General features: G+C 39.1%; 1 protein-coding gene across 7 annotated transcripts in view; it reads right to left on the reverse strand.

Moving 5' to 3' along the window:
* Positions 1-9960, reverse strand: part of LOC135252862 (microtubule-associated serine/threonine-protein kinase 3-like) — a 51395-nt gene extending 41435 nt beyond the window's left edge. For 2 of the 7 annotated variants that reach the window (XM_064331466.1, XM_064331465.1), the window contains exons 1-2: positions 9827-9959; positions 6116-6147 (exon numbers count right to left, since the gene is read on the reverse strand). In XM_064331466.1, the coding sequence (XP_064187536.1) occupies positions 6116-6147; positions 9827-9940 (146 nt within the window). In that variant the 5' untranslated portion in view covers positions 9941-9959. Of the gene's footprint in view, positions 1-2158; positions 2573-6115; positions 6148-7644; positions 7747-9826 lie in introns of those variants that run through there. The other 5 variants (XM_064331473.1, XM_064331469.1, XM_064331471.1 and 2 more) reach the window with 4 other exon arrangements.
* Positions 9961-12823: the final 2863 nt, after the last annotated feature.

Below are 12823 nucleotides of genomic sequence, written 5' to 3' on the forward strand. Positions count from 1 at the left end.
TTTTAACCCTAGCGTGTGGTTTCAGTTTCTGCAGCAGACCCATAAGCTCTCAGATGTTGTGGTTATACAGTAAAATGTCTAGTGTTCATTCAACTCTAACATATGACAATTGGGACCATATGTAATATAGTTAATTTAACACTGACATTTTACTGTGTAGCTCTAAAAAATATAAAGGTAAGCCCACACACCTCAACTTATTAAATGCAACACTATGCCGTGTGCTACAAATCGATTGCAAGTGGAAAAGGGAAGGTACCATGCTCAAATATCAATTTTATCTCTCGGTGGTGCACCCAAGATTGAGGGCCATTATACAGACCACTGTATACTTTTCAATTAAATAGAAGTCTGAGTGCCAGAGAAGAGCACCTTCTGGATCAAAGTCTAGTAGGCAGACCTTGGCCACATTCAATGAGGTGGTAGAGTAGGTGGGAAAAGTATGACTTCACTATTGGCTTTTCTGAAGGGAGGGTGCAACTGGTAATCAGAGTATGTGGAAACAGTTTAGGAATGACATTTAACATTACATTCCTAGCAACATGACAGTGAGTTTGGTGAATACCTTCAGTTTCTACATTTCATCCCCCTTCATTTTTCTATACAGTGTACATTCATCATACAAATAATCTCTGATATTCATCCGCAAAATAAATAAATAAAATAATATAAGATAAGATAACATAACATAACAACGAGAACAGGCCATTCAGCCCAACAATGCTCCCCATTTTCCTGACTAAATAAATAAAACAGAATTAAATAATATGCAGGATGACAACAGAAACAGATAGATTAAACTTAACGAGTGGGCTACAAGAGCCCCGCCAAGTTGCACTTCACGTTTCCCAATTCTTAAAATCTTACTCATTCGTGCACAACTTGTTTACTTAGTGTACATTTCTTTCCTTACAATATTTTCTCCAACTCCACAAGGTCTTGATTGTGTGTGTGTGTGCAGGCGCATGTGTGTGTATGTGTGTGTGCGTGCGACTGTGTCTGTGTGTGTGAGTGGGTTCCAGAATATGTATTTTTTTCTAGAACAATGATATGTATTAGTGCAGGTATTCATTTTCTTCCACATTTTTCTTTTGTTAACGCTACAGCCTATATAATGGTTAGTCTTACAGGGGACAATAATATTTGATGATATCTTCATCAAAACGACAGTACACGCAGGCTTTTAACACCTGTTCATCCAATACATTGTTCTAGATGCACAGTGGGTGGTAGCTATTTTAAATAAGTTAGTGATTGCCACCAGGTGTCTTGGTAGACATAAAAAGGGTGAGTCAGCCAAGCTGTGGACTCCTGTGCCAGTCTGCCTTGTGTGCATTCGCATGGCTAGCAATATAGAGTGCCCTCCAAAATGATTGGCACTATGGATGAAGATGAGCACAGAAAGGCTGAATAAAATGAACAGCACAGGTAATGAGCTATACTGAATGCACAAACGCGGAAAAATATTTTTATAATAAGAATATTCTTTAATACAAATATAATTGTTCAAAGATTTCACTAGTAACGATATGTGTCATACCAGAATTTTGGCCAAGATGTCTTTGTATCTGTTGGAGTTCACGATTCACTGATGTTACAAGAGCACTAAGACCGGTAGATGCAAAACAACTCCATAGCATCATACCATGTTTCACAATTAAAGTTCATATGAGTAGCTGTTCTTTGATATACCAACAACCTCCCACTAGGGATTTGAACCTATGCTTTATGGTTATAATGCTAGTTGCCTAGCCACCATCACACCACTCGTCATGAAAAATAGTATCGACTCTCCATTCCATTAGCAAAGAAAATTCAGGTGAAAGATTAAAGAGCATATTATTATTATTACGCCGCGTTTTCTGACGTACTGCATATGTGTGCATCAAAACTTTCCGTCGTGGTTTCTGCTAAACGCACAATTTCTAAACGCGGCTCATTATTGTCTGTTATTAATAATGCAGTATCCTATCCTTTCCCCAGGACACATCAACGCTTACCGACATTATACTTCTGAATACTGTACGACCTCGGGTACTTGGGGTTTCCCTTTTGTCTCCGTTCTTTCCACAACCAGTTAATGATTTATCATGCAAAACCGAGGATGTATTACTTAGTAATTCATAAGAAATACAATATTTAAAACATTAAAACTTACTCCAGAGTGAGCGACGGGATTTTGAGCTTATCCCTCCTTGACTTCATCTTGTTTTAAGACGTTGTAGTTTCTGCCTGAAGACACCTTAACTAACTAACTGCTTGCTTGCTCCTCCTTAGCAATCTTGGCGAGGAACAAACAAATTCGCCGACGGTTTTCCCTTCATCGCGGGGAGGGCACTAAAAATAACGGACAACAAGCTTTCACTCAGCCATCAGGTTTGAACTGTCTTCAGGGCATCGCCCCTCGCTGTGATGCGTAACACTCTTCGCTGCTGGTAACGTTCAATAGAGCGTATCCCACACGCGTTTAAAACGAATTATGCTTTGTAAAAGAAATGACCAAACACCAAACGCAAGCAACTATTAGAGCGAAGACTGAGAGATGGTTCTGAATCATGTAATCATCATTCCCATGTGATTTGTTTGGAGGTGGAGAGAGAGAGAGAGAGAGAGAGAGAGAGAGAGAGAGAGAGAGAGAGAGCGTTCGTGACTAAAGCTAAGAGATATCAGGGAATTTATATTTCTTCCAATTAATCCATTAGATCTCACACACAAACGAATTATTTTATTTAAAGAATTCTCCTCTCTGGAAGTTCTGGTAAATCAGTCACGGTAATTTTTAAATATGCATCATTATTTTAAATCAGAACAGATTTTAAATCACATCAAAGTCATTGCAACGAGATCGAGATCCCTCATAAACGAATGGGAAATCATAAAATAATCTGTTCACCACAATTAACTATGGCCAACTATGCTTCTGTGCTGTGACATAAGCCTCAAACATGTGTCATTTACAAGAACTAATTAACTTGCAAACGGACACGTCCACTGGGAAACGCCGTTATTGCTTTTCTGACGTACAACAAGCCCATTTTGTTGGCCATGGTGACAAAACTGTGAATAGAATTCAATATGGGTGCCGTACTATGTAAAGGAGATTGCATTTTGTTATTGGATCCACTGATTGTTTATTGTTGTCAGAAAAATATTGGTCACAAGTCATACTTTCCTCTCATATATTCCTGCAGGCTTTTAAACCTGGATGCAAATATGTAACTCATTGGTTACACATCCACTATTGTACTGCATATAAAATGCACAGGTGACACTGCACAAATCTCAAATCAGTTCTGGGCACTATGGAGTTAATTACACTTGTGTATGCTGTATTCTCTACGGAAAACTCATACACCAATGGTTTCTAAGGGGCTTCACAGCAGTTAGTGTTGGTTGCTAGGCGCCAAGCACAGTCCAAGGCTGACCCTGAGTAGCATCAGGAGATTTAGTCTGCCCAGGATACCACACAGTTACAAATACATGTTTCCGACTTCTCAGTTAGAACAAAACACTTACCTCCTATAGATCTCCAATAGCTCTGAACACACTGAAACACACACTCAGGCAGCTGAACAAACAGAGCACCTAATCAAGGCCCCTCCTGTCCCTAGTGTGCACACTTTGGTATGTTCAAAATACGACAACAACTTACACATGCGATGTTTCCAATTGTATTTGTTGACCAGTTTACCGTCTTACATCTTTCCTATGTAAGAGAGTAGGCAACCACTCATTCTGGTCAACCTGTGTGCGATTGCAAGCACACAAAAACAGAAGGGGAAATGTTGTCAGAAGTTATTTGCATGCTGTATTCAATCAATACATTTTTTTTTTTAAATATAGAAATATCCTAAATACAGCAGGGGGTTCCCTGTGAATTCCAATTGGTATGTCGTTGCATTGTTTTGAAAAGCTTACAGCAGATGAGCTCTGGGAAGAGTCTGGTCCTGTGGTAACCATGGTGATGGAGGCTTACCTACTTTTTTTTCACGGTTGCCTTTTTCATATGAGCCATTTTGAACTGCCAATTCAATATGCAGAACAAAGTAAAAGGACATGTGCTAGTATTCTCCTTTTGCTGGAATAATACGTGAGACTCATACTTAGGAGATTCATAGAACTGTTGGTAAACAGGTCATTTGAAGGGCAAATACTGCAAGACATCTGTTAAGGATTTACTAAGTTTCACTTATAGATCATGAACAGAAGAAAGGAAAAATTAACATTAGGCATCTATACAGGCACTTACAGAATACAAATTGTATTACTTAAAATGAGGGAATTATACCATTCTTAACAAAATGCAAAAGCTGTAGGCATGCACCACCTCTGAGAAAATCGATGATTCTGAGCACAATAGGGAGACATCTCTTCAACAATATTCCAAGGTCCTTCATACTTCAAATGTGATATGAACAGAGGTCTACTGTTACACCACCTGGGACTATATCACAACTGTAGAATTAAAAGAACAATAGATAACTTCTGGCTTCTGGGTTCCATGTCCAGCTGAACTCCGAGAGTAATATTTTTTAAAGCGCTAGCCATACTGCTTAAAATGTAATACAAAATTCAAGGTATTACTGGTAATTTACTACTCATTGTTGCCTAGTTGTGTACACCACATTTTACAGAGTTCTGTTTAGCTCCTCTGACGGCAGAAGGTGAGTTCAACAGTGTTGGATGGACAAGATGGCCACATAACACACAGTGTAAGTGACTGTGATTCGAGTCGCAGTTTCATGATTTTTGCACAAGAAAAACAGAAGTACACACACGCATGCGTGCATGCACGCACACACACACACTAAAACTCATTAAATTTTATTCTTTATTATGTTATAAAAAATAAATAGACCATTTATTTAGGCTGTTGTATTTGAAAAGCAGTGAAGGAGGTAAACCGTGGAGGCGGCAGCTATCCAGTTGGAGACGGAGGAGCTGATGGCCTCTTCCAGAGATAATTCAAAGCTACACCATTATGCGCTAAATAGGTCATCATACAAAAGCTACCCTCTAAGAAATACGTTAACATGGACTGGTTGTTTACTCATTAATGGAAATTCTATAAACAACAAGCCATCAATGGGCATCAAAAGGTTTCTTCAATATGTTTACATAATTCAGTTGTCCAGTGGAGAGATTCGTCAAGTTGTTGCATTATGTATAAATTCAGTTCAAAGGAACAGGTGAAGTAACTGAAAACCAGAAAAAATCCATCAGGACTACTGAACATTCACCATGACAAATGTAACAACAATCACCATGGAGATTTCACTGAATATGTACAGTATAAAACCATCTGCATAATCATTAACCACCTCTCAAACAAAGGTTCACCCACTATGAACCACGATTGTTGCATTGTGCTTCCTCTTCAAAATGGCACAGCCCACATTATTTCAGTGTGGACCTATGTATATTTGCAAGGCAAGAGAATAGATTCCTGCATTTGTGTATTAAAAGTCAACAAAGACAATATAGAAATTATACCAGGTTGGGCAAGCAAGCAAGGAAATAGAACAGTGGGGGCTGTTAAGGAGCATCTATTGATTATAATGAGTTTGTTTTTTTAAATCCTACCCTTAAACCCCAAATACAGAACTCTGGAAATATAATATCAGTAAAGTCAGTCAAATCCAATTCATACTATTAAATTATTTCCCCAACTGTGTAAATTCCAATGTGTAGTTCAAATATGCCCAAGGCTGTGGGCTAAATTATAAGACTTTCAGATATAGCAGTAAGGAATAGCAAGATGCAAAGCTCCAATTCATAAAGGTCACATTATTTAACTCAGTAACTGTTCACCTCTGCTGCAACCAAGTCTTGAAATGACTTGCAGAAAAGCCACACACAGAATACTTCCTGTAATACCAACAGCTCCACTGCGACATCAGCATAAAACAGAACTGCACGCTCCAATGCACTAGTGAATCTCTGGCAATGCCATGTTCAGTCTGCCCCAATGTGTTCAAGCCCACACTCAACTCCTCTGCTGCTGCACTATCCTGAGCTATATTTCCCAGCAGCCCTTTTGCGTTACCAGGATGCAGGTGATGTTCTCCTCTTCTCAGCAGTGTAAAAGTAAAAAAGAAAAAAACTTTTTACTCACATACTGCCTCTTCTGGGAAGACTCAGCTCCTTCTGTAATTAGAACAGATGTAAAGGAAACATCAGTGGAAGTAGTTGTATTGGAATGACATGGACAATGTTACAAGGAAACTCTTGCAAAACCATCATGCTCAGTAATTCTGTGATTAGCATTCATGTACACACACTATCCACAAGATGGCACTGGGGTGGTATTTGAAATTACTAAACTGGTACGTATTCCACTTGAATTTTGAAACAATATTTACAAACTGATCCAGCTTATCTTGATAAACCAAATTGGTTTTACACTTTAAAGAGTAAGAATGTGAAGAATATGAAATTAACAGTGATAAAATCATATCTTGCCACATCTTAAGATTCAACCAATGTTGGTTTCAGACCTGATAATTTCTCAGTCTTTCGTTATGAATGCATAGAAGAAACATTCTCTCGTCATCATACTGTGGTGTAGCCTGGCTTAAATATATATACATATACATATATTCAAGAGCACATCAAAGAATAAACAATGCCATGAGGTCTGATCAGATATGAGATGTGAATAAACACGTTATGACTGGCAGCCAGTGGAAAATGCAATAGAGTATATACATTTCCACAACGGGTCCAGTTGTGTTAGCACTGAAAGCCATTTACTGGGTACCAGCAATAGCAACAAAAGTGTGCTGTTAGCCAGGATACTTCAGTAGGCAACACATCTGTATGTCTGTGAATGTATATGTGTATCCATCGTGTGTGGCTATGTTATGTATGCATTTATTAGCTGCACAATATTTCCTCCATAGTCCTCAATAAACATAAATCATCTTAGACCTATACTCATACACGATTACTGCAACTGAGGCAGAATAATAATTAACATTTAATGAATGATAAACCCAGCAGGCATCGGACAAGCACACTTCTCAATTACTTGAAGGTTTCTCTTGAGCAAAGTCCTGATAATTCATGCATAGCTGTATTCAAGATGGCATGAAGGAAACTGATTTTCCAGATTGTGATAATCCCCAAGGCAATAAAAAACTATTTCTTTCAGAATCAAAGATTCATTCGCCTGCCCAGAGTTTGTGAAAATCCCAAGTCCCGCTAATGCTGTAAGATTTATTTTATAAATGATCAAGAAAAAAAAAACACAGAGTGAAATCAGCTGTAAATTAAATGCGTGCTACCTTGACTACTGCTTATGTAAGGGAAAGGTACTATGAAAATGTCAAGCTAAATTTCCATCATTGCTACGTAACTAACAGATATTCCTGATGCACTGACTCAAGCACCTTTGACATTTAATGAGTGAAATAATCTGGTTATGTAACAATATTTGAGATAATTATAATCATTCTAAATCATTTCATCAGGCTCACATTTGCTACAGAGCTACAGCTTAGTCAATTTCCGCAACAACTGGCATGTTTCCATTCTGAACAACAATCATGACCCCTTCCTTCAAACAAGGCACATTCTGAGTACTTTTGATTGTACACTCTTTGATGATAAGGTTACACACGCTCTTTTTTCTAAATGGGTTACCTGTAGCCTTCTTCGCTTTATGTATCTTGAAGTACGCGTACTTCCTTTCTGAATCTGACAAGCCACAGAAAGATGGTTGGCCGCCATTTGTGCCTTTGCTTCCATGTCAAAAACAACTCACAGCTGGTTCCATCATGTGCACAATGGCACATAACAGGCAGTGCAGCTTAACAGTCTGTTGGTTTTCTGGCAAGTCTTACTATCACTAAAGATTAACTAAGATTTTTTTTTTAAAGGAGGTGGATGCTTTTCCATTTTACATCATTATGTTCAGTCTTTGTATCCTTCTACTTTTGGCCGGGTAGTTTATTATCTGGAAGTCATTAGTTTCCTTCCTTCCGTTGGCAGCACGGTGCCGAAGGTCAAATTCTCATCTCAAAGGTTCAATCTACACAGGATTTGGTATCCGCCTTAATATTTAATGACATAAAATGATCATCTCATAAATATTTGCAATTCAGAGAACCTGCTGTCTCAGCTTAAAATACCCATGTCCATCTTGTCATGTCCTGAGAGGGAATCTGTTTCATAAGTCATCCACAATTTTCAACTTTGACTCAGCTCATAAAATGGGAAAGTACAGACCATGCAGGACTCTTGACAAACGCACAGCATATGCATCAGACTTTGCGTGGCTTTTTTTTTTTTCCATATCCTGTCACGAAAGTGGCTAAGAGGAGTGCTGTGTCAGTACGCGGTGCCGCCTCTCTGCATTCTCTTTCTGCTCACGTGCACCTACATGTCTATTGAGGCAGGCTGTTGACTAATCTGGGGACGCTCTCTCTGTCCCCCTCCCCCCCAAGACACTGTAGTGGGAAAACACCAGCCCACCCGTCCGCAAAGCAAATCCACTAGATCGAGGCTCTCCCAGATATCACCATAGCAACTGGTGATGCAAATACCCACAAACCCCCCTCTAGACAGCAACCACCCACACCCTTCTTCACAAATTAAACTACCTTATGAAGGGATGCTAATCAGACAACAGTATTTTTTAAATATAACTTAATGGACAATAATAATGACAAATTAAAGGTTCAGTAACAGAAACTGATTACTCTTACCAATGCCTGAGACAAAAATATACACGTATTCACAAGGAGAAGAAAGGCGAAAGAATAAAGGCGAATGTGCCTTTAAAATCGTAAAAGAAACTACACGAACACGCCCCCCTTCTTCGTATGCGGTACACATACTGAACCATGAACTGTGAGCAAATAATCACAACATAAAATACGATTGCTCACAAATAGGCTACATTATAGGCTAATTGCTGATTAGACCTCTTTCTGATATCTTAGAAAAAATGCACCAGGAGAATTTTTTATGATATAAACTATTCGTAAACTTACATAGACAGCGATCAATAATTATTTTAATGGTAATGACAAATGCATGCTTGTTTGAATTCAACATCAATAATTGAGTATTTGTACAACAATTATACACACTCAAACGTTTACACAAAGTACATATTTTCCCATTGCCATTGCTATTATGACCGAAGTGTTCACTCGTGGAAATAAATAGCTAACTCGTGAATATCAGATATTTATTCAAACGCGTCAAAAATGTCATAAATTTTAATTTGGTATTCCAAAGTGATTAAAGTGCCATAATAGTCTAAATATAGGCTAAACCAACCACCCCTGATTGAAATTAGCTGTGTTGGGAACGTCACAAAAAATGTTTTTCCCCTTTAGGTGATCAAATGCAGTAAGGATTAATTTACGCACAGCGAACTGTGTTAAGATTGGGCGGAGCTCTGTGCACTGTAGTAAATGCGACTGAAGCGACTTGGGAAACCCACTCAAGCTTTGACTTGGACAGAAGCGTCCATGCACCAAATGTGCAACGCAACAGGTAATCGTATGCAGATTAACAGATTAATTTAATGACTTCAACAGACAATAGCAGTGGAAACCTGCAGCGTCTGGACGTAGGCTATGCGGTCACACTAGTGTAACTAAATATTTCAAGCGAAGAACAGGACCCCCGACACAATAATCAATATGACACAATAATCACTAGTTGTAATACATGCGCAGTGTATAAGCACTGATATTATAATTATTAAACAAAACAAAGACTTTTATAACTGACATGCCGGAAACCTTTTGGTATCACAAGCGTTGCTATATTATTAAATGATTAATCGCATGATGCCCCGGTTATTTCTTACCTGTAATCCACGACGTCTTAAAATATTTGGCTCATCCATTGCGAATGTGAAGAATACTGTTTGCTTTCCTGTTAAATTCAGCCCATGCTGGCTCCTCCGGATATCAATGGGCATGGAAATGCAGCTAGGCTTCTGACGCCGCCGTTCACTCGATTACACAGGACAGGCTTTCTCGTCTCCCATTTGAACGTCGTACAGTCAGCTGACCATACAAACATTCTCAATGAGTTCACATGGCCTGATCTGCCGTGGATTTTGCTTGTGAATGGGGGGTCGGGGTGCTCTTGGGGGGCTCTTGTCTACGGGAGCATAATGTATGTGTGTTAACCTCGTGTTTGGAAAGTGTCATCCATATAGGCTACAAAACTAGTATGTCAAATTATGGAGATATACTTAGATTAATTAGATATGCCGATGGATACAATTATAGTACAAAAAACCCATTATGCTTATAGTGTTTTAAACAAAATAATTTTCTCAATTTTTTATTTTTATTTTTTGTTGCCTGCAATCCACGCAGAAGTGCTAACAGGGTTTCAAATGGACACAGTCAGAGTTAAGACAGAATAATGCCAGAAACCAATTGTGAAATGGTATTATAATGCTCTAATTTGCTCTTTAAAATCTAGTTAAAGAAGATACAGTATCTATGAAAGATAAAATTATACCTTTTGTTACACAAAGAAATATTTTGACTCTCAGAAGGAGCTATTGAACTCTCAAATGGGGAAGGAAGTACATTTGAGATTCCACTTCAGCTTAGTACTACATTGAGAAAGAAGCACAATTTATTGTAACCATTTTTTAATAGTCTTGTCAATTCATGCGCACAGAAACACAAACACACACGCATGCACACCCACCCAAACACACACACACAACAGCACAAGATTGCTGTTACTTTTGTGGTGCTGGGCTGGGATGGTGAAAATTTTCTTTGGTGACTATCCTAATTTGTTAATTGCTGCGACGCTCACATAAACTGCAAAGGCGGTTACATTCATTTTGTACGAGAGAGAGAGATGTTAATGACACCCTTCTCTCCATAACTCATGATTTGGCTTCTCTCTCTTTCTCTTTTTCCTTCTCTTTCTTGCTGTCTCTCTGCCTCTCTCCCCCTTCTTCTTGACTGTAAAAATTTGAAGAACGTAACTCATAATGGCCAGACTCTAAGTGGTACCAGAATTCAACATTTTCAAGGCAAACAAAGTACTGCTTTCATATGGACAATGCTATCACTGATGTAGGCCAGCCGCAAGAGTACTTCTTTGTCCTGGCCTTGTACTTTTAAACAGGCATGAGCTCAGTGTCTGGGTGTGGATCCTGCCCCATGAACAATGTGCCAATGTTCCCCGACCTCACAGAGTGGGAGAAGAGGCAATACTGGTGAATAAGTTCTGTCTCTTATCCTAAAGGCTCAAAATCATGTTTATTGTTTGAAATGATCGCTGTTTCCCTCTTGAACTCAATAACACAATATAATTATTCTATATTAATTATATAAATTCATTTTTTATTCAGTTATTATAATTCACGATTCACCTACAAGAATGAAAAATGTGAATCATACTGAGGGGTATTCAACAACCCTTGCCTCGTTGACTGGTTCTGCATTATTTTTATGTGAAAGGATTGTCCATTTTACCATAAGCCTGCCCTAGATGGTCTTACAGCATAACTGCAAGCTGACAGGACTGCTTATAATGAGCCCTTGTTAGAGGAACTACTTGGCCATGAAAAACACGAAGGGAATATGTATCTTTCTCTGCAGGGTACTGGAAAGCCGATCACAAAGCTTGAAGACATTAAAAATGTATTCACATCATTGCAGCCAAAAAGACAGGACAGGGAAAGTCAGACAATTAGTTTGTTTTTTTAGCTGCGACCGGCAGCTCTATAGCTCTGTCTGTTGGTCGGTCGGTCGGTTGGTCGGTTGGTTGGCTGGTTGGTTGGTCCACGAAAAGTGTCCCACCCCATATCGGCCACAGTTTTCACCCCAGGAGGCTGAAATTTGACATGGACGTTGGTCATGACCGAAGGTAGAGCTGAGTAACTTTCAAGGCTGTTTGACCAAGAGGGGGCGTGGCGATGGGTGTGGCCTATCACAAAAAGGTGCATAACTCCTGAATGGATTTGCACAAGATTTTGTGGAAAGGTTGGTCATGAGCCAAAGAAGAGGTCACATGTTTGTGTGAGGGTGTGTGCGTGGGTGCATACACACATGGATGCATGCGCGTGTGCGGTTGCAGCTATTGCAAATTCGCGCTTGTTTTGCTGGCTGTTTTCAGCTCCACTTTAGCTGCTGATACATCTGAGGCTAACAGTTTATCTCTGAATCAACAGCAACTGCAAGAAAGCAGCGACATATTGCAGAAGACTGGAGCTTTGTTATATATGGTGGGTCTGTTTCCTTAGAAAGCTGCTGTGCTTCCTCCCTGAAAGGGCAAATGGTCAATGTGACATACAGCACTTAAAATGCGACTGTGTCCTATTAAAGAAGTAAGCAAATGTGACAAAACTTTCATACTGAATACAATAGCACCTCACTGCCAACAGCATATGTATTATTCATGAGCCAAGTTCTTCTGAAGTGATGATTTTTCTGCTCATATGCACAGAAGAATATATAATGTGTCTTTATGTGGCCTTCGGTGCATTACCTTGATATTATAAATGAGGTGTAATCATCTCTAACCTTACAGAAAGGTTGTTAGGAATTTGGCCACACATTTCAAGAGTCCTTAAAGGAGCAGCTTCAAACACAAAGTCCACAAGTTACAACCAATCGATGAGCATAGCAGAAGCAAATTAATTAGTATCCTACTTGGCAGTATGCCCTCTTACGTAACTTGTGGCTGGATGCAGATGGCCACATAAAGGGCTTATATCTCATTCATTGAAACACAAGGAGAAAAAAAACACACTGCTTTCAACAGTCTGAATATGTATGCTGATCAGGAACCTGTGGAGAATGCAAGCACCGTTCATGCAAAATGA

Source organism: Anguilla rostrata, chromosome 4 (assembly GCF_018555375.3).
Source record: "Anguilla rostrata isolate EN2019 chromosome 4, ASM1855537v3, whole genome shotgun sequence".
Classification (NCBI taxonomy): Eukaryota; Metazoa; Chordata; class Actinopteri; order Anguilliformes; family Anguillidae; genus Anguilla; species Anguilla rostrata.